General features: G+C 41.6%; 2 protein-coding genes across 5 annotated transcripts in view; one reads left to right on the forward strand and one right to left on the reverse strand.

The window, feature by feature from the left end:
- The first annotated feature begins 2,401 nt into the window (after window positions 1-2,401).
- hacd4 (3-hydroxyacyl-CoA dehydratase 4) lies at window positions 2,402-16,098 on the forward strand. 3 transcript variants are annotated; one of them, XM_030723192.1, is made up of 7 exons: window positions 2,402-2,640; window positions 3,609-3,715; window positions 5,492-5,528; window positions 5,773-6,112; window positions 8,110-8,216; window positions 8,628-8,759; window positions 15,964-16,098. In XM_030723192.1, the coding sequence occupies exons 4-7, from the start codon at window positions 5,811-5,813 to the stop codon at window positions 16,038-16,040; spliced, it is 618 nt and encodes a 205-aa protein (XP_030579052.1). In that variant the 5' UTR covers window positions 2,402-2,640; window positions 3,609-3,715; window positions 5,492-5,528; window positions 5,773-5,810; the 3' UTR covers window positions 16,041-16,098. The 3 variants fall into 3 exon arrangements, with proteins under 3 accessions (XP_030579052.1, XP_030579051.1, XP_030579050.1); XM_030723191.1 differs by lacking the exon at window positions 5,492-5,528 and having other exon boundaries at window positions 5,773-5,900; window positions 6,003-6,112; XM_030723190.1 differs by lacking the exon at window positions 5,492-5,528.
- An 89-nt stretch (window positions 16,099-16,187) lies between these two features.
- The window catches only part of focad (focadhesin), a 57,489-nt gene continuing 52,527 nt past the window's right edge, over window positions 16,188-21,149 (reverse strand). For both annotated transcript variants that reach the window (XM_030723186.1, XM_030723187.1), the window contains 6 exons: window positions 20,379-20,468; window positions 19,840-20,017; window positions 19,518-19,615; window positions 18,408-18,659; window positions 18,098-18,173; window positions 16,188-16,324 (listed from right to left, as the gene is read on the reverse strand). In XM_030723186.1, coding sequence (XP_030579046.1) covers window positions 16,251-16,324; window positions 18,098-18,173; window positions 18,408-18,659; window positions 19,518-19,615; window positions 19,840-20,017; window positions 20,379-20,468 — 768 coding nt within the window. In that variant the 3' untranslated portion in view covers window positions 16,188-16,250. The remainder of the gene's footprint in view (window positions 16,325-18,097; window positions 18,174-18,407; window positions 18,660-19,517; window positions 19,616-19,839; window positions 20,018-20,378; window positions 20,469-21,149) is intronic.

Raw genomic sequence — 21,149 nt, forward strand, 5'->3', positions numbered from 1 at the left:
TACTCATTGATTGCAAAGTATATCACTTCTCCCTTAACTGTCTCCCCAGACTCTCAGCCACTGACTGCTGTGCTCTCTGGAGTTTGGACAATTCCCATTTCCTCCTGCTGTAGTGCATCGTATAGTAGTGATAAAAGGGGAATGACTTCTGATCCTGACACACGTAGCGAAACGATCCACAGCTGTTTCTTTTGCCCGCCTCCAGCCCCGCCCCTGCAGTTGCAGCAGTGACCACCATCTGGTTCGGGGATTACCACTATGACAGGCACCAACCACCTTCCAGCCACTGCTCTGAGCAGCAGCCTCAACAATGGAGGTGTGGAACATCGTCCATTGGAACTTGACAACCTCAACCTCCCTCGAAAAGCTGTTGAATTTCTGCCAGAGGTGGGAGTTGAAGATCTCACAGACTGGGGCCTCTGCCAGGCATTCCAAGGGCACCTGCAATCTCACAGCATCCTCCCCCGCCACCTGATCCAACTCACCACCAGGTGATGATCATTTGACAGGTCAGCTCCTCTCTTCACCTGTGTGTCCAGATCATATGGCTGCAGACCTGATGATACAATTACAAAATCAATCAACCTGAAGTGTAGGGTGTCCTGGTGTCACATGCACTTATGGACACATTCAAACATGATGTTAGTAATGGATGAGCTGTGGTTTGCACAGAAGTCCAATAACAAAACACCACTCAGGTTCAGATCCAGCAGGCCATTGCTCCCAATCACACCCCTCTGGGTCTTACTATCATTACCTACATGAGTACTGAAGTCTCCCACTGGAATCATCGGCTGGAGCACCCCTCAAGCACCCCACCCAGCAATTCCAAGAAGGCTGGGTACTCTGTCATTGGGCGCGTAAGCACAGACAGCAGTCAGGACCCATTCCCTCACCCAAAGGTGCAGGGAAGCAACTGCAGAGTGGTAGGAGAGGATACTGGACAGACTTGGCACACCAAGACTTCAGTATGTGAAATGTTCAACTCCCACCTCTGGCAGAACTTTGACAGCATTCTGAGGGAGGCTGAGGACATTGAGTGCAAGTAGACCATTGCTGAAGCTGCTGCACAGAGCTGTCCCTGAAAGGTGGTTGGAACCTGTGGTAATCCCTGAACCAAATAGTGGACATTGGGGTGAAGGGAGCCATCAAGCTGTAGAAGTCATGCCTGGCTTGGTTAGTCTGTGCCACTTCTGAGGTAGCTGATGGGTATCGGCATGCTGAGCAGAATGCAGCTCAGGCCAGCGACTGAAACAAAAGTTTGAGTGTGGGAGGACTTCAGTGAAGTCATTGAAAAAGACTTTTGGTCTGCCCCAAGCAGAGATCTGGGTCAGTGTAACTGGAATGGCAGAGTGGGGTGGTGGTGGTTCCCATCTTCAAGGATGGATCACACTCTTCAGGTTCTCTGGGAAGGTCTATGCCAGGATACTTGGAAAGAAGAGTTTGTTGTCTGTCAGATTCAGCAGGAGGAACAATACAGTTTTTGTCCTGGTCATGAGACGCTGAATCAGCCTGCATGGAAATTTGTCCAACCAGTCAACATGTGTTTTATGTACTTGGAGAAGGCATTCGACCCTCAGGGTAGCCTGTGGGTTTGCTGCAGAAATAGATGCAGAAGTATATGGTGCCATTCAGTCCATGTACAACTGCAGCTAGGGCTTGGTCCACATTAGAGGCAATAAGTCAGACTTGTTTCCAGTGGGTGTCGGACTCTGCCAGGGCAGCCCTTTGTCACTGATTCTGTTCCTAATTTTTATGGACAGAATTTCCAGGCATAGTGGCAGAAGGCATCCACCATTTTTTTTTTAAATTTAATTAATTAATTTATTTTTGTGGATGATGTGGTTTACTTAGCTTCATCGGGTGGTGGCCTCCAGCTCACACTGGAGCAGTTTGCAGCCCAGTGTCAACCGGCAGGTATGAGAATTAGCACCTCTAAGTCTGAGGCCGTGGTCCTCACCCAGAAAAGGGTGGAGTGCCCAATCTGGGTCAGGGACAGTTTGCTGTTCCAAGTGCAGGGGTTTAAGTATCTTGGGGTCTTGTTGAAGAGTGAGGGGAGAGGGGATGCTGAGACTGAGATCACAAATACAAATGCTGGAAATTAGTGTTCTCAGAAGAGTGTCTGGAACTTGCTATACTCACTCAGATTCCTCCCTGAGGAGTGCACGTGTGTGTGTGTGTGTGTGTGTGTTTGTGTTAAAAAAAAAAAATATAATTAGTGTGTCAATGGATGGAAGTATATGAGGTTGTAAAACATCTCCCACGGTCATTTGATGTGCTCTCTCTCTCTCTCTCTGTTGTCCTGCTGCCTCTTTCTCTCCTCTGTTTTGAGCAGACATGCCACTTCAGTTTCCTGTGAGGGGGCTGGGACTATTCAGTCAGTCACACTTGGAATATTTCTTCATGTGGTGAAGTCATAACTGGTGCTCTGGGCTGAGGAAGTGCTACACATATTGCAGCAATGTTTTTCTGCTTCTGCTTGTGAAGGATGGTGAAGTAAGAATCGAGTGTCTTTGTAGTGGGAGAAAATTGTTGCACTGAGCTTCAAACTGCACCAGGAAACATGATTTTCCTCAAACTCACACCCACAACTCGGCAACTTCTCTAAATTGGACCAAAAGAAGGCTTCAGGAGAAGAATGTAAGTGATTACCTAAGGAATTTTTGTATTTTCAAGGCGAATGACTAACCTTATTAGCTGACAGCCTTAAAGTTCATGGAATGTTCTAATATAATTCCCAAAAATTCATTTAAAAAACAAAACTTTTACTTTAGAGGGTCAAAGATTAACCAGAACTTGCTATACTCACTCAGATTCAGACAGTAACAACAGTGACAACATTTTAGATTTCAAGATTGCATCAGCGAAATGTACCTAAAGCTGCACCAATCTTTTTATATTACCATTTGATGTGTTACTGTAAAGGAGGCACTCAAACCTGTAGAGACCCAGCCTCTGTATTTGCCCTCAGTTTTGTAGGGTCATCCAGTGGTACACTATCCCACCATTGTCTTTGGTCATCAGTAGCACAGTTTCTGCTGGCACCCTGCTGGCCAACAGCAGTGGAGGTGGTTGCTGTTAATCCTGGCCCCGACCAATCCATTATGGAAGTCCACATGTTTGACTTGGCAAAGAGCCAGCTTATTCCTACTTCCAGTCCCGAGAGTCAGGATGGTCTGTACAACACAGCAAGCCATAAATCATCATCACACTCAATAATACTCAGCTTATGAATGAGCCAAAAACACTCTCTAGCTTGGCTTCCAAATGGCCCATACACTTGCTTTTTTATGCTCTGTGACTTATAAAATGAAACCTCTGTGGATTAAAAAAAAAATACACAAAGGTTGAGTGGCAGTACAGTATTCAGCCAGACCATGGAAGAAGGTTGCTACCAATATGACATTTGTTAACAGCGCAGTCACCAGTGCAGATTTATAAAGAATGATAGTTTGGTCAATGACAACCGATCCTAAAGCCACAGATTAGTGTTATCAGAATGAAAGAAACCTACATCATACAACATGCAAATCTCGTGCCACAGGTCTTGATCATCATGATATAAACTGAAGAATAACTCCTCTGTGTCCTTTTATCCTCTTTTGCAGGTTTAGCTTCAGGCTCGTCTACGTCTTCTCATATAACTTGCTCCAGTTCTGCGGCCACACATGGATACTGGCTAATACCATCGCCAGGTTTCTTATGTTTGGTCAAGGTAAGGCTGAAGATCAAAGCCAATAAAAGTGTTTCTGATTATACATTCAGATTATAATTTTAAAATTATACTGAAATAGCTCAAATCAAGCTAACATAAGCTTAAAAACTCCTTAAAGCATGTTTGCCTTCACTGATAAAACTTTACATTCATTAAAGACTTGAAAAACTGAACTCTTATGGTATGGCTGTAAGAGACCAATCTGTCAGTGAAGGCTATTTCATCTATTAGATGAAATTATAGTTAAACTGGGGTTTTTCTGTAACTCTATCTGAACATTTTTTTATCCAGTAAATCTTCAATAAAAAATTAGCTTCTGATAGCCCATCAGTACATTAAATGTTTACCCTACTCAACTTTTATTGTCAATTGCAGCCAGAATTGCATAATTCTGGCTGGATATTTGACCACTCTTCTTGGTTTCCTGGCACAGACCTGGCTTTTAAGCATAGTCTGCAAATTTTCAATAGGGTTGAGGTTGAGGCTTTGGAAAGGCCATTTCCAAACAACTGCAGATTCCAGGATCAACAGTATAAACAATTATCTTGTATTTACATTGGATTTGTCACCACATTCGGGACAAATCTTCCTCTGAACCTTGGCAAACTGTCACCCTCAGATGAGAGAAAATTAGGTAGGATATTCAGGAACAACCCAGGAACCACAGGGGCCATGAATGCTGGGACACCAACGTCACCATCCACAAAGTCTTGCATTGTCATGGACTCAGAGGGTACCGACCAAGACGGAAGAGCCAGCTCTAAAATCAGCACCTTCAAGCTGCCAACATGGAGAAGCCAGATGCCTGCTGTTAAGATAAATGCCATGGTGCATACTGATACTGTATGCATTCATATTGCTTAGTCCACTGGATTAAAATGGAGACGCTGCTCTTCATTTACCTGTTGTCATGGAGAACCATGGTATCAGAGCTCAGCTGTTCATGGCTTTCTTTCTCTAGTCATGTGCACACTTAACTCAGGGTGAACCTAGTCAACTGAACTTACTGTGATCACTGTTTCTGCACCTGAAAACTCAGCTGCCCATCTCAGAGTTAATCAACTCTGATTAGCTGTGAGAGTTAATCTCAGATTTAGTCAGCTCTAAGATAGAACTCTATGACATGGCTTGGAATTGAAAACAATGTCTGGAGCATTTGTGATGGTCAAAATGAAAATAAATAAATAAATAAAACGATAATTAAGACCTGGAAAGTGTCAAATCACTGGGTCTGGATGGATGTTGTATGGATAAATTTTTGAAAATATTTTGGGCTGCACAGCCTTATTTTGCCCCACTCTCACCCCAGTATAGAAGAATCACCCTTTTAACCACTTAAAGACTCAACATTCCAGGCTTGGTTGTACCGAGAACAGGCAGGCAAATGACAATTAAAAATTTTTGTAATTTACAGACTTGCTTGCAACATTTCAAACAGCAAGCACATCACCTCCAGTAATTCTTTTCTCGCAAAGCTAAGACAGTAGATATTATCTACATTCACCAAATTCTCCTCTGAAAACTTTACTTGGAACTCTTATTACTGTAGATCTCAGAGGAGGAGTTCATGGATTAGAAAAGCATGGGAGCATTACTTGGTGTTTAATATCTTGCTAGCCTAGCTGTTAATCTTCTTATACTGTAAGCACACTTTGCTCATATTGCTTGCATTTACCCATGGATTAAACTGGTTCTCTGTAATGTAAAGCTTTTTTAAAAAAACAAAACAAAAAACAGTCTGAGGTCTATGGAACTTTGTGTTTTTATCTTTTGTAGACTCTAGATATGCCTGACGACTGAGACCTTTTAACTGGTAATATTTTTTATGATTTTTATTTTTTAAGTTGTATTTTTCCTTAATTTGTGTTTTGTTACCTAAGGCTGGGGTAAGATGGGGAAACAGAGGGTCTTTTCTGTAAACGCACACTGATCCCCAATGAAGTTCACACTTAAAAAAAGCTGCCCTTTTGACTTCATAAGATTACTAAGAATTGTGGTGACTAGTCAGTAGGAATGAGACTTGCATCTACCAAACAGCATATGATTTCTGACTGCAGATGCTTTGGCAGACACATTTTATTCTGTTGGCTTTGTGATGAGTCTCTGCCAGCTGCTTTCCATTCTGGAGCTTTTCCACATTGCAGATGGTATTGAGAAAGCCAGACTCCTTCCTCGCTTCATCCAAGTGTGTATCCACAGTTCACTTTTTAATGAGATTTTACCATCAATCATGTTTTGTTTGTTTTTTTCAACCCAGGCTCGGTTTGACTGTCTTTCTATTTTTCAGGTTATGGAGAAGAACCTTCTGTTGATTATGATTATCATGCTGGAGGAGCTCCAGAGTAAACCAGTTGTGTGTGCGCAGTTCTTCTTCTGGAACATTCTGGACCTCTTACGGTAAACATTACAGTACAAGAATGTAGCTGCATGTTTTTTTTTGCTTTTGTAAATGCACAGATTTTTAAAAATAATTTTTTACATAACCAAAATAACGTAGACCTAGTTTTACACTGATGTAAATACAGATTATGCTGCCTTTTCAAACACCAACTTTACTTTGCCAAATCTTTTGTGAGACCACACATAACAAAGAGCTTAAAGAATCTTTCAGTTCCTTAAACTTGAACACTAGTCCCTGGACTTGTAATGAAACTTGGCACAGTGACCTAACGTAACCTCTTATAAAAGCATGATGGTCTCACATTCCTTCTAAAGAGAAATCCAAGGCAGGTACAAAATAGCAGGAACACTTATACAACCCCCCCCTAAATGGGGCTGTTTACATTCCAGTGTAATGTCATGAGGCGGTGTAATTCAGTTATTTCCAAGGCTGTGAAAAACTAACAAAAGAAAAAGGAACCAACATCCACTGCTGATACATTGTTTGATATGTCTGCTAGATGGCAAATTTTAGGCTGATGTCATCTGAAAGGTGAAGACTTAACCAGTCTGTGTTGTACTATACCATCAGTAATTTAAGGCTGGCGAGAAGAACCTAATACAGAAAATCTCCTGAAAAAAGACAATAGTGGTTCCTGTAGTTGGATCAGGCTTAAATGTGCAGGCTGCCCACATTTCTGCAGTGGAAGACGGCATCATTTCATCCTCTGCAAAAATAATTTGCCCAAAATAGCCCCCCCACCCCCCAAAAAAAAGTTCATGAGCCTTCTTAAACTACTTATGAAAAATCAGAAACAAATCTCCCTGGAACATCATTTCATTTGAACTACTGAGGGCATTGTTAAATCTAATGATGAACAGAAACTCTTCTTACAATGAAATCCAAGTTCTTACATAATTACTTAAACCCTTGATTAATATTTTGATATGTACAGTTAGGTCCAGAATTTGTTTTTTGTTTTTTTGCCTCTATGTACCACAACAGTGCATTTTAATTCAAATAATGTGAAAAGGGCACACTTTCAGCTTTCAGTGGTTTTTTTGCCCAAAAAAATGCAGTAACTGTTTAAGAAATACAGCCGTTTTGTCCTTGTGTTTAATGCTTGGACGAAAATGCAGTCAGTGACTGCCTGAAATGCTGTAGCTGCACTCAGTTGCTGTTTGTTTGTGGGTCTTCCTGCCTTCAGTTTTGCATTAATAACTGAAAAACATGCTCCGTTGGGTTGAGATCATATGCACCCGACTCAGCCATTAAAGAATATCCCATTTTTTTGCCTTGAGAAACTCTTGGGTTGCTTTGGCTTTGGGTCATTATCCATTTGCACCGTGAATCTGATCAGTTTTGTTGCATTTGGCTGAATCTGAGCAGAGTAAATTCTTGTACACTTAACAGTTCATCCTGCTATTTTTTATCAACTGTCACATCATCAATAAACACTAGTGGCCTGTTTCCACTAGAAGCCATACATGCCCATATGGTATGGGCATGTATGGCTTCTCTTTTTGTTTGTCCTTACATACCATGTGGGCAGCCATTATTATGGGAATGTACAATAATGTGGCATGCTTTGAATCATGAGCTGGTTCTCTCCTTCTTATTATTTATTTTAGTTGTCTTCTTTGGTCTTTTAGGACCTTTGGTATTGCTGAGCTGGCCAGTACATTCCTTCTTTTTAAGAGTGTATCAGATTGTTGAGTTGGCCATTCCAAGTTTTTCAATGTTTGTAATAGATTTATTTAGTTTTTTAAGCTGAATGATGGCCTCAGTCATTTACACTGACATCAGTTTGGAACTTACAGTTAAAATTACAGTGAAAAGTTATAAAGTAATATAAGATTCAACATGGCTGTAATTACTTAAAGGTTTATGACAATTTTTCGTAAAACCCCTTGAATTACAAAGTCACACTTTAATCAGATGTTTTTTTTAAATTAAATCAATTGGCAAAATGTCTTGTCCAGCACATTATGGACTTAATTATGTGGTTTGATAGGTATCCTCATGAGCTGCTGTGTATTATGGAAAAACCCTCCACCACCATGTTGTGGACTCGCTACTCACTCTGGATCCCTCTGTACATCCTGTCAGTCATCATCGAAGGTGACAAATCATTATTACCTTTGGTTATTCCATCAAACTGTGAAATCTGAATACATTTGTCTTTTTAATTCTTAAAATTATGGGCTTCACTGTGTGATATTGTGTCAAAGGTTGGGTGTTGTGTAAGGGAAGCAGGGCAAGCATACAGGAAATGGGTTAGCCAAGCAGAGCAGATGATAAAATGCCAGGAAATGAGTGGGGAAAATACATTCCAGTTGAGTGTGTGTGACCTGCTGCTGACTGCAAACACTCTAGGAAGGTTCTTGTATATCAGTGGCTCACAGGCAAAATCGTTAGATAACTCACTCATGTGCTCAAAGCCAAGAGTTTGATGGTGTATAAAATAAAAGCATACTAAATTAAATATTAGTTCCTCTTGTCTCACTAATGTTATAATTATGTCTCTCTCAGGTGTCACTATCTACCAAGCCCTGCCTTATGTTGAGCAAACAGCCTCCCACTGTGCTCCACTGAATTCTACAATAGCTCCAAACATCCACCTTCCCTTTGTCCTGGTGCTGTACCTCCCTGTTCTCACTCTTGGTAAGATGGGTTATGGAGACAGAATACAACACTGTGTTGATGAGACTGGGAAAGATTTAAACATTACACAATAATTACCTGCCGTATAGATGTACATATATGGTGCACAGTAGCACAGCATGGTTGAATTGATACACTATTGCTTGACAACTAATAGTTCCAGCTCCTCGTTAACTCTAATTTAAACTACATTTGTGCCCATTGTAGTAGTCTTCAGTCAGCCAGTACTGTGATGTATTGCATATACTGAATAATACACCTCCCAAGTCATTCAAATTTTTTAGCAGGTAAAAAAAAAATCAGATGTTTTGTTTAATAGCTGAACATTCTGGATTTGTCAAATATATTTCAAACAAATGTAATTAAATTATGACTTAGGTCTTTTTTTTCCAGATCAAGCAGAGAAAAAAAAATATGAAACCACTCTGGAAAAAAAATGTGGAATCACAATTTGTACTTGGTTGCACCTCCTCTGGCTTTTATAACACCTTAATTCTTTGAAGCATGGACTTCACTAATGGAACATAGTATAAAGGTGGTACCAAATTTCAGATCGACAGGTCACTACACTGCACTGGGATGTATCATCAGTGATGGTCCTGGCTTCATCTGGGATTTTGAGTCTTTCAACATCACACCACTTTTCCAAGTGGAGGCTTTATCTGCTGCTTCAGTGATGGAACCCTGCCCCTGTCACACCCAGGAATGTCATAGCTTTGCAGAAGGAACTACCCAAGAAATCTTGGCAGCCCACCTCAATGGCCTAGCAGTGTGCCTGCAAACCATGGTTCCTGCACTCCTCAATAAGTCTCTGATACTTGCTCATCTTCCTTTCATTGGCCTCCTCCATGTATTCTCCCCAAATCATAGTGAGTTCCCACATGTTGATGTTCTCGATGGAGCCAGAGTGTTGTATGGATGATGTGCTCGGGGAATTTCATCTGTTTGCCAAGGCCCACTCGCAGCTGCCTGTCAGGAGCCAGCTCTGTTGTGGAAAGCAGGGATTTTCTCCTCTGTCGTGGTGGAGATTCTTGCCCAGTTTGAGGAAGCTGATGAAACACTCTCTAGGATGGAATTCACTGGTATTGATGGCTGTGCGGACCCACTTTGCAACTGCCTTGAGTACCTAGTCTTGGCACCAATGATAGCAGACATTGGCCAGGGCCTTTAGAGAGCTACTGAGCAGGTGTTGCAGGGTTCCTCTCCCATCACAGTGAGTACAGGTGGACACTGCAGCTTTCCCCCATGTATGAAGATGTGAGGGGCTTGATAAGGTGTCATACACAGCCTGGACCTCAAACCACCAGGAGTCTGGCCAGGTGATCTTGCACTGCACCACTTTCTCCAACTTTTTCCGGGCTTCTTGTTGACCCAGCCTCACCACCCTGACCCATGTTTCCTTAACTCCTATGGGCAACAACTTCCAATTGGAGTTGTTGCCTCTCTTTCCCAGTGATTATGCTGATGTGGCAACTTAGGAAGTAGCCCAGACCTGCTCATCAAGATCCAGTGGTCCCAACTAGGGCCTCCACTTATGACACTGGGATCCCATAAAGAAGCAGAGGCCACAATACCCTGCAAAACAGCATGCTGATATACCCACATCTTGAATTGATCCACTAGCCCAGATTTGTCAATCTCGATTAGCCAGGTGTCAAGATCTTTGCCGGTCTGCTGGATGGCAGCTCTGTCTCTTTAGGCTATGGCCAAAGAATTTCCCCAGACTTTTCACTGGCTGCTCCAACAGTGTGGGAATGCAAGCTGCAGAGATGGTGAATTGGAACTTGTACATAAATTTGCCCTTCTTGATTACCAGGGATCTTGACTTTGGTTTGAAACTCATTATGTCCATAAGATGAGCTTCTCAAGCAAAATCCACCTACTGCCAGGAAATGATGTTGTCAGGCCATCCATGAAGGCTTGGATGGCAGGGAACGGTACACCAGTCTTTATCAGTGACTCATGGCACTCTGCTGATTTATCTACCATACTCATAGCCAGGGCTAAGAGGATCACTGAGATCGTGCAGCAAGTTATAATTCCCTTTTCAAGCCTGTGCCAGTCTGATACAATAGCCCTAGAAGTGACTCTCATCTGGAAGTTGCTGTAGTAGTCCAGCATGAGGGTTTTTTTTTTTTTTTGCGTTTTTGGCCACAGCAGCTTTTGTTAGCAGTGGAGAGACACAGGAAAATGGGGGAAAGATACAGGGGAAGACACACGGGGAAATTGGTGACAGGCCGGGATGTGAACCCGCGCCGCCCGCACTGCAACGCGGCGTATGTATGTGGTCGCCGGCTTCACCACTAAGCCACCCAGGCGCCCCCAGCATGAGGTTTTTGATCTTGCTGGGAACATGATGTCTCTCGAGGGCCACTTCCACGAGCCTTCCACGTTGAGCAGTGAGATGGTGCTGAACTGCCCAATGGCTTTTGAATTCTCATCTTTGGGAATCCAGACTCCCTCAGCACATCTCTACTCCACTCCTCCTTTCCTCCAGAACACTTTGAGGATCTTCTATAGGCGGTGGAAAAGCTTCGGACAGTGCTTGCTTGGAATTCTGTTTGGTCCTGGGGCAGTGGCTGATCTAGCTGCTTGGATGACATCATCGATGTCTTTCTAGCTTGGCTCTCTCAGGTTGAACGTAGCCAATGGAGGGTCTGAATCTATCATTATGTTATGTGTTATGCAGGTAGGTCTTGACTTCTACCACAGAGCACTTGAGGTGCCCATTCCATTTATCTCCAACTTCTTAATAAAGCCAACCGGATCCTTTATGAACAGGCCCTATTTCTTGGCTCTTTCCCTTCCCAATTCCTTATGCCACTCATCTCTGTGAAGAGCCACAAGCTTGTTGCTCAGGATTTCTCTAAGCTCAGCAAGCGGCTGGTGCTTCTGTTCACCAGCTGCCTTAAACTGCTTCTTGAGGATTTTAAGCTCTTTCTGCAGTTGCTCTATCTTCATGGCTCTACAGTTGATGGCAAAGGGTTCCTTTTTCAGCCTCTGCTCATCATAGCCAAATCTCTGTTGCACAGCTGACTAGAATGGCAGTCATCATCTGCAGCCGTCACTCTGCATCACATTTTTTTTTGTAGGATCCCACATACATCTTCCTCAAACTGGTGACACTCTTTTTTTGTTGTTAGCTGGGGGACACCTGATCCACTGCTGGACCACTCTGCCTGGATTGGGAACTGGGGTGCATCCTAGACATGCTCCTCCTGTCTCTCATTGGGATATGGTCCTATGTGCTGCATCTGACACTCCTTCTCCAGGTATTTAATTCGAGCTTGGTGGATTTTGAGCCCACACACTCCCCCTCATTTTTGGCCACAGCGTCTTTTATCTGTAGTAGAGAGAGACATGAAATGGGGAAAGACACGGGGGAAGACATGCGATAGGCCAGGAGTCGAATCCGTGCTGCCCGCACCACAACGTGGCACATGGTCATCAGCTGCACCACTAAGCCACTCGGGTGCCTGCCCACACACATTCTTATGATTCTGAAAAATGCCTTCATCACTACCAAACCTACTTTCTATCGTTGGAATGAGAAAAATGTCGACAATTTCAGTGTACATCTGTGCATTTACTGTTGAGGTAATGACTGCTCTCTCCACTGAATCCCTAACTGGCATGCATGCATGCACCTCATCTAATGAAGTGGGACATGGTTATTTTCTTCTGCTTGGGAGTGGGACTAAGCGCTTGTTTTATTTGGCCTTTATTGTACGTCAGTTTGATTCAACCCATTTCTTACAGTTCTGTGACAAACATTGTCTCCTAATTCTGCACATTTGTTTTTCATTTTCTGTTTTCAAGGTACTCTGCTTTGAGTTTTCTGCCCTGACGCTGATACATCTCCCAGCATGTCCCATTTTTATAACCTTCTGTCTTTTTGTACTTGCCAAAATTTTAAACAGCCACCTGGAAAAGACCAATATCTCTTGCAAAACTGCATATTGAATTTCTTTTTTGAAGAAGTTGTATAATCCTTGTTAGAGCTGTCCTTCCTTTGTCACTCAGGTACAACAGCTTGTTAAGGTCTACAAACACTCTTGACTGCACACAGTTCTGCATATTTCTGTGTTGCGTAGATATCGGTTTTAGAAATGCAGATTACAGTGTGATTTTTTTTTTCTTTCCTCCTCAAAATTGACCAATGCTGTAATTTGGTTGTTTTGTGAGGTGTGTTTCATGAAGCCAGAACGTTCAGCTATTGAAGAAAAAATAGTTTTGTGTCATATCTGGGTTTGTTTAATTGTTACAAAGTAAAAACTCTGACCATCCTCCAAGTGTGGTTACACTTTCCAGGGGTTACAATAGTCATAGATCCCAGTTAACACTAGAGACTTTGGTTATCATTTCAGCAGGATAATTTTCACCTATTCTTTTTTTTTTTTTTTTTTTTTTTTTTTTTTTTAAAAAAAAAAAATTTTTCACCTATTCAAATATCTACTAGATAGACTAGCACAAGTCATGAAAATGAAGCTCTTATGTTAAAATGGCAATTACAGTTCTTCCAGTTTAATTCTACTTCTCTACTCCTCTGAACATCAGGGCTCAATTGCACCAATACTTCCCAATTAAAGCAGCTAAAAGTCCAAGTTGAGCTGCAAGTCTGACTTTGAGTTTGTGACGCGTGTCCTGTGACCACATCTGTCATAGTTTATCTTGTAGAAACTAACCTAAACCTGAGACACAATACTCCCAGTACAACACATTTTACTTCTTGAACCTTAGCCGACCACTTTAATCAACTTTAGTACATCTAAGGACCCCCACCTACCCACCCACCCCAGTGTATAGCAATGGGTTGACAGTTGGTACCCCCCCCCCCCCCCAGCAGTTTTTAGCTCTCTTCAAAAGTACAGAAGATAACCCAGTAAAAAATTTCAGGGCTTAAAAAACACATTTACTGTAAACTGTTTAAAAACTGCAATCAAATCAATTTTACACCCACTTAGAGTATCACAATCTAAAGCTGAATTTTGTTTTTTTTTCTTCAGTGTGATTTATTTTTTAGGCTGCAGTGAGTGAGAAAGCAGGGCACTGTGTAGAAGTACTTTACGACTGTAAATGGAAATACTCCAAACAGTGATGCGTGTTGGAAGGAAATTTTGTGGCAACACCACCAACATTAAGACATGAAAGACCATGAATCAGAGAGCTTCATCCAAGAATGAGCAGCTAAAGAAACAAAAATAGGAGGAAGGAAATCCTTCTGACCCAGAGGTCCAGCACAGAGACCGAGCCCATTATCACAGTCCTTTTAGAGAGGCAAAGAACAACCAGGTAGCTCATACAGTAGGGAAAGTAATGTTTCACTCATGACTCATGTCAGTTCTTCAGCATTAGTTAATGTTAAAGTGTTATTCATCATCATAGTTGTTACTTTAGCATATATAATATGCTATACTCAGACATTCAAATAATATATCCAGCCCACTGAATTAGGTCTAAAAAAAAAAAAAAAAAAAAAAAAAAAAACTCAAAATGCTCAAAATTAGAAAGGTGTGAATTATTGTGGAAAGAAAAATTTGTGAGTTAGTGGTCATTAAAATTTGTGCATAATTTCCGGTTACCTTTGCTCCCAAAACACAGAAAGGATAGGTAGCAACCGTCTGCTTCTCCTGCCATACGCTCGCATGCTCTGAACATAGCATGAGGCAAATTGTGTGTTATCGCTGTCTGTAGTGTGTGTTTAGCGTTAGTTGTTTTTATGAGAGCTTGGTTCGCACTGCCAGCAACAAGTCAGACTCATTTCTCATGGGTCTCTGCCAGAACTGGCGTTTGTCACTGATTCTGTTCATAATATTTAGAGTCAGAATTTCTAAACGGAGCTGATGGATGGAGGGTGGAGGAAATGCACTTCCTACGAAGGGCCTCTGAGCTTTCCCGTAGAGATGGGAGGAGGAGCTCAGAGTAGAGTCACTACTACAGCGCAGTGAAAAGAGCCAGTTGAAGTGGTTTAGCAACTGACCAGAATGATTCCTGGGTACCTCTTAGGTGAGGTGTTTCGGGTGCCTGGATGCGGTGGTCCTGGATTAGAATCCACAACCTGGCTGGGGCCTTTCTGTGTGGACTTTGATACAGTCCAAAGTCATGCAGTCAGTGGAGCTGGGTTAATTAGTGATTCTAAATTGGTGAATGGTTGTTCGTCTGTATTAGCTATACCCTGCCTCTTGCCCTATGGCAGCTGGGATAGGCTCCAAGGGGATCCCACAAGGGTCCAGTGGGGTTGAGATCAGGACTGCAGGCAGGCCATTTCATCCTGTCCACTCCCAAATTCTGGAGGTAGTCTTTGATAAACCCGACTCTGTGCAGGCGAGTGTTGTCATTTTGGAGGATAGAGTTCCTTCTCAAACTGTGGTGATATGGGATTGCCACAGTGGTGGCAGAATCTCATCTCTCCAATGATGACAAACCTGACTGTCAGCCCTTACGGCACCAGAAGCTTAAAACAAGAGTCAACAGTAAAATAAACTGTTTGGCACTGGCAAAGAAGATTCGGCAAGTTTTACTCAACGCAACCCACAAATGAATTTTCCTTACAAATATGCACCATTTAAACAAAATAGGCTTTCCAGTGGTATATGATTTATTGCCAAGAAGCACTGTTCCAACAAAAAAAAATAGTCAGCCAAAACATAAATTTCCTTACTTTTTGTGCTAAGTTTATGTTAGCAGGATCAGAGTAATGAGACCATTAGTTGTAACGTTGTGAGGCTGGTATACAGCAAACATATTTAGATGAGAACTTTAACTGAGAAAAAGAGAAAAGTAAAGACAAACAAGAATCTGCCACTCTAAGATACTTTATTTATCCCAAAGTTGGGGAAATTCCTTAACTTTAAACATGGAGGTCAAGTCAATCAAAAAACTTAGATGAATTTTGGTTTGGAATACAGACTGAACGAAAGGAACCAAAAAAGTTCTCGGGTTCTCCAGCTTCGAGACTATTGAGAAAAGATGGCTAAAACAATAAAGCACGAGCAATTACTGTTACAGGCCTCACCATCTTAATATTTGGGGAAAAAATAAAAATAAATCACTGACTGGGTCAGTGTCCTTTCTGACGAGGACTCTAGGAATATGTAATTTGTGTCACAAATGAACAGTTACTATGTAATTGTAAAGTCGTGCAAAATGCTTTTTTTTTTTTGTTTTTTTGCCAATTTTCTAAATGTATGAGCTGTCGTTTCAGGGGCCTCTGTAACAGTTTGGCAGCTGCTGAAGGAGAGACAACACCAACTGGAGAAATGGAACAAGAAGAGGAAGTAAGGTGGAATGCAAAGACTGAAAAGGAAGTTCTGAAAAAAAAAACTAATCTTTTTTTGAAGTAACAGATGAGACTGAAGCAGAGTGTAGAGATGCCAAATTGACCAACAGTCAACACTGTGTCCATGTCCTTTCGTGCACATGCAGCACAGATTCCACTCATGCACCAAAGCTGGACTGTATGCGTCAGCAGGTTATTGGGGCTCTTCTGGGCTACCAGCCATAAGCTCTGGTCCACACGGCTTTCTTCTTGAACTCAGCAGAGGACTTGAGAGCGAACAGAGCAGCTGAAAGCAGACCATAGGAGAAATCAGCTGGGCATTCCAAACACTTCCATCATTTTTTTTTTCCATCATGTTTTGCCTGTATGGATTTTTGCAAATAAGAGCAAACACTGATGTTTGTGTAAAACTCTCAGCTTATGCCACAATCCCACTCACTACACCCGGTGCAGTTCTTTTAAAACAGATCTGTTTAGTCAGTGTTTCTGTCCAGCACCCATTGTACTATCTAATAAATGCCTTTCTTGTAAATACAATTTTTGGCATATTTTGAAACTGACAGCCTCAATTTATTTCTATAGCTGAAGGATAATCACAGAATATTATAGATGCTGCACAGTTGTTTCTTTCACTTACTTCATTTATCAGTGTATGCTTAAAATCCACATTTTTAGCCCTTAAATACATTTTTTTGTGTACTTTGAGTGTGTAGGAGTGCAGAAAATTTAAATGCATTCTATCCCAGTGCTGCGCAGATATCTTTATATTCTTTTTGGGTCATATTTTTCAGTCTGTTCAGTTTTCTCTATTCCCTGTTATGTTTTCTTTCCTCTTACGTCACAGTATTTGCTGTGGAACTGCTAAACAAGTTCATGGTCTTCTGGATAACCACTTCCGTCAAACTGCCAGTTTTTCCTCGCAGTGATTTTGTAGTCCAAGTTCAGTTATGCTGAAGTTGCAAGTAGACATGTCAAAATGTTCGGTTGTTGGTGTATTCACGCCCCCCGGCATCAGAGCCTCTTCAAAGTGCCTGTTTCTCTGCCGCTAGATAATCGTATCGCTGCTATGAAACTACAAAAATGGCTGAACAGGGTGGAGTGGAACGTTCTGCGACCTGGAGGGGGGGGCGGGGTGTGAAATGTCTCATTCACATTTAAAGAGACCGCACCAAAACGAGCTGCTGTAAGACGCGTCTCAGAAAAGGTGTAAAACAGGGGTCTGTGGAGCTACAGTAACCAGGAATTCAGACCAAAGCATTGCAGTTCTACTTTATATAGACCACAAGTGAATGATTTAAATCCTTCCTTTTCATATGTAAAAGCATGATATGTCCCCTTTAAGCACAGAGCTGCAAATGTAAAGACTGCAAAAGATGACATGGATGAATCAGACGAGTAGAATGTGATGCTTATTTGGTGAAAAACAAATATTGCATTTAAGCACAAACCGTGGCGGTCCGTGTTTTGGGGCTGTTCTGCTGTCTTTGCAAATATGATTGTACCTACAAATACAAACTCAATGTCTCTGAGCAGAGGTTCAGCTGAAATTCAGCTTTCAGCAAAATAAAGACTCTAAATGTGCAAAGAATACATAAAATGCACCGTGCATTTCAGAATAAGATTTTACCTTAGCATACAAATAGACAACAGTAAACTAAATAGTGTTTTAGATTCAGATTTAGTGAAAATACAAAAATAGTTTTGTCCTCTTGTATCTGAGTTTGTTATGTTACATAAGGAAAACTCTAACATGATCATGTGGAAAGAAAAGGAACAAAATCAGTCTATCAAACTAGACTAGCTGCTGGATGCTATGTGATTTATTTTTTTAATCCGGTTCAGCTGCCTTTAAATAGATTTTTACTGGTTTGATTCACTGGTCATTTCATAAAGTAGCTGCTTGGCACAAATGGTGAAGAGAACAGCCCGTTGATACTGCCGTCTTTGTGTTATGCAGATGCTTCAAACTGCAATATATGAACGATTCTAGATTTTATGTAAAGTCTGTGATCATTTTAACAATCCAACAAAATAGAAAAAAAAAGTGTCTGTTATTCACCTTTGGCTGTGCTGACAGTCGTGGTTGACAGATTCTGTTCAGGACCTTCCATGATGCTGAGAAGCCAGTCTATGAACTGAGACACAACATATGTAGTGTTACCATATCTGACCCAGATCTCTACTTCATATAATATTCAACTAATGCCAGATCTTAATTTACCAGGTGGACACAAACATGACTCCAAATTTAAGAACAAATTAAAGCCTTAGTTGTGTAGGATGCTTTTTCCTGTGCCCCCCTCTGCCCTTGCACTGGCCCCAGGTGGGGCTGAAAAACAAACTGATCAGTCAGAAGCAGAAGCACTAACCTTGGGGGTGTGAGTCCTCCAGGGCTCTTTGTCCAATAGCCGAGGGAGGCTATGGGACAATCCTAGCAGACACTGCGGCAGGGCGCTTTCAATGGACGACTCGTTGCCATAGAGACTGTGCGTGACCGTTTGAGGCTTGGGGTCTGGCTGCCACGGAAACCACTGGACCCGGATGCCAAAGAGGATCGGTATGATGTCGTCACTCCAGGAAACTACAACACCAGCAAAGAGCTGGAAGAGGAAGTCAGTGGCCTGCAGAGAGTAAGTTCTCTTTTAAAAACAGCAATACAGGCGTACTTCACACATTGGTAGAATGCTGTCTTGTTGACATTTTAATTGTTTTCTTTTTTTTTTTTAGCTATTCTTGCACAAATTTTAGGCTTTATGAGATCATGACAAAACTGTAGTTTTACAATGAAGACAAAAAGCTATGGGACCAGGATTTCTGCTAAAATGAGACAATCTGTGAGCTGACATGATTCAAAACCCATCACATGAAGCATCATTAGGTTCAAAATTTCTGAATGATGACAAACTTTTGGTCTTTGCCTCTGGACACCATCACAGTGGACTTTAAAATCAAACAGTGAGTGAAGTGCAAACTTTTAGATTTAATTAAATGGTTTACCACAAGGACTGCATTAAATGTTGAAGAATTACAGCTAATTTTATACACAGTCCAATTTTCAGAGGTTCTAAGTTATTATCTTACTGAGCTAATGAAGCTGAGATGTAATAGGTACTTTAATGATTACATGAAATAATTTCAGCTGAGATCCTTGAACTGCTGAGTTCAAATACACAGTGATAACCAGCTAAGCTACATAAACAGCTCTGATGTTGTGCTTAAACAAGATGTTTTCTCACACAGAAAATGATTACTTAAGGAGTTCACAAAACCGTACACAAAACCTTAAAAAAGCACAGAAAAAGAGGAAGTTCCTTCAAAACCAAAAAAAAAACAAGACAAAACAAATTCTCCAGAGACATGATGATCTAGTTCCAAAGTTAAAATGGTATGGAAGTTCAGCACTGTACTATTTTAAGACCTGGAGTTAATAACAGTAATTAAAAAACAAACAAAAAAACCACTGTGGCTCAGACACATACCATTTTGGTGTCTCCACACTGGACGACTGTTACACCATAGGCAACATTTCTGATATGTCCCATTAGCTCCAGGAGCCACTCCATTCGTTTGGAGATGCCTGCAACAAGGAAGCAAGCCAGCGCAACATGCTGATTTAGTCAAATGAAAATCATAAATGATTAAAGGATTTTATTTTCTTGCACCCAATATTTATAACAATTATATAACACAAAGTTGCACCACAAAATTGTAATTCATTTTTTAGATTAGAAGAGAAGAGTTTTTCCTTTAGTTCCACTTTTCTTAAAATAAACGCAGCAGAAACATGGTTTCTGGTCCGACCTGTATTGATGCTCTCTGCCAGGCAACATTGGTAAAACGTCTGCAGGAGGAGCCAGCCCACTCTGTGGCTTGGCCAACCGCGGAGGACCCCAGCAATGACATCATTAAGACTAAGGAGGGGAACCCTGCCCTGAGAGGTCAGGTAAGCCAGGATGAAGCAGGTCTTTTCCATTTGTGCCTAAACAGAGCAAAGTAAGTTTTATCTTTATGACTTTAAAGCCATACTACACTGTGTTTGCAAAGTAACAGACTATATATCAGAAGGTAACAAAAGCAAACTGGCATTTCTTTTAACTTAATTTGTGACTTTAACCGTACATCAGTTCACTATATGACTGTTATAAAGCTTTAGCACAGCAGAAGTGACTTCTAGCTTGCACAAATACAACTAAACCTGACCCATAACACATGACAACAACATTTACTATAAAATACATTCAGTAGCTAAGATGTAAACTCCATCCTACACTTTAGCACGTTAACAGTGGATACGGCTCCTTTGTTACTTTACTTGTGGTGTATGTTACACAATAGTGTACCTCCGAGACGTGTGTGATCCTCTCAATTTCTGTGTCAGACATCTCAGACAGACACTTGGCAATGCCCACATACAGGTCCACTTCATTATCCTAAAATAAATGTATCATGAGAAACAATTACCAGCCAGCAGGGCAAAGATTTAATCCTGTAGCAGTACGTAGGGGCGTCATAACAGGAGGAAAGCGTGACTGACTACCCAGGGTCCAGTAGCAGGAGGGGTCCTTGCAAACCTGGAATGAAGTTTTTTTTTTTTCCTAAGTAATTAGTGTCATAATTATCCTGCCTGATAAATTGGTAGGATAAATTAATTCTGATTCAAAAAACCAGTAGGGGCTCTCTGATGCCACTTTTATCCCAAAACTCCCACGGTTTAGTCCACCCCACACTCAGACTAAACTTTACAGCAAAGCTAATTTATTATATTTAGACGACTGTTAATGACCATAAGCACAACTTAACACTGTGGCAGCACGGTGGAGTAGCGGTTAGCACTGCTGCCTCATATTCTCCCGGTGTCTGCGTAGGTTCTCTCTGGGTACTCTGACTTCCTCCCACAGTCATCCCACTGACATGCATGTTAGTGGGTTTAGGTTAACTTGGCTGTAGGTATTAATGTAAATATGAATGGTTGTCTGTCTGTGTTAGCCCTGCAACAAACTGGTGACCTGTCAAGAGTGCACCCTGCCTGTTGCCCCATGACAGCTGGGTCCAGCCCCTGCGCAACCCTGAGTTGGATAAGCAGAAGAAAATGAATGAATGGATGGAACTTA

The sequence above is a fragment of the Archocentrus centrarchus genome, unplaced genomic scaffold, assembly GCF_007364275.1.
Source record: "Archocentrus centrarchus isolate MPI-CPG fArcCen1 unplaced genomic scaffold, fArcCen1 scaffold_24_ctg1, whole genome shotgun sequence".
Taxonomy (NCBI): domain Eukaryota; kingdom Metazoa; phylum Chordata; class Actinopteri; order Cichliformes; family Cichlidae; genus Archocentrus; species Archocentrus centrarchus.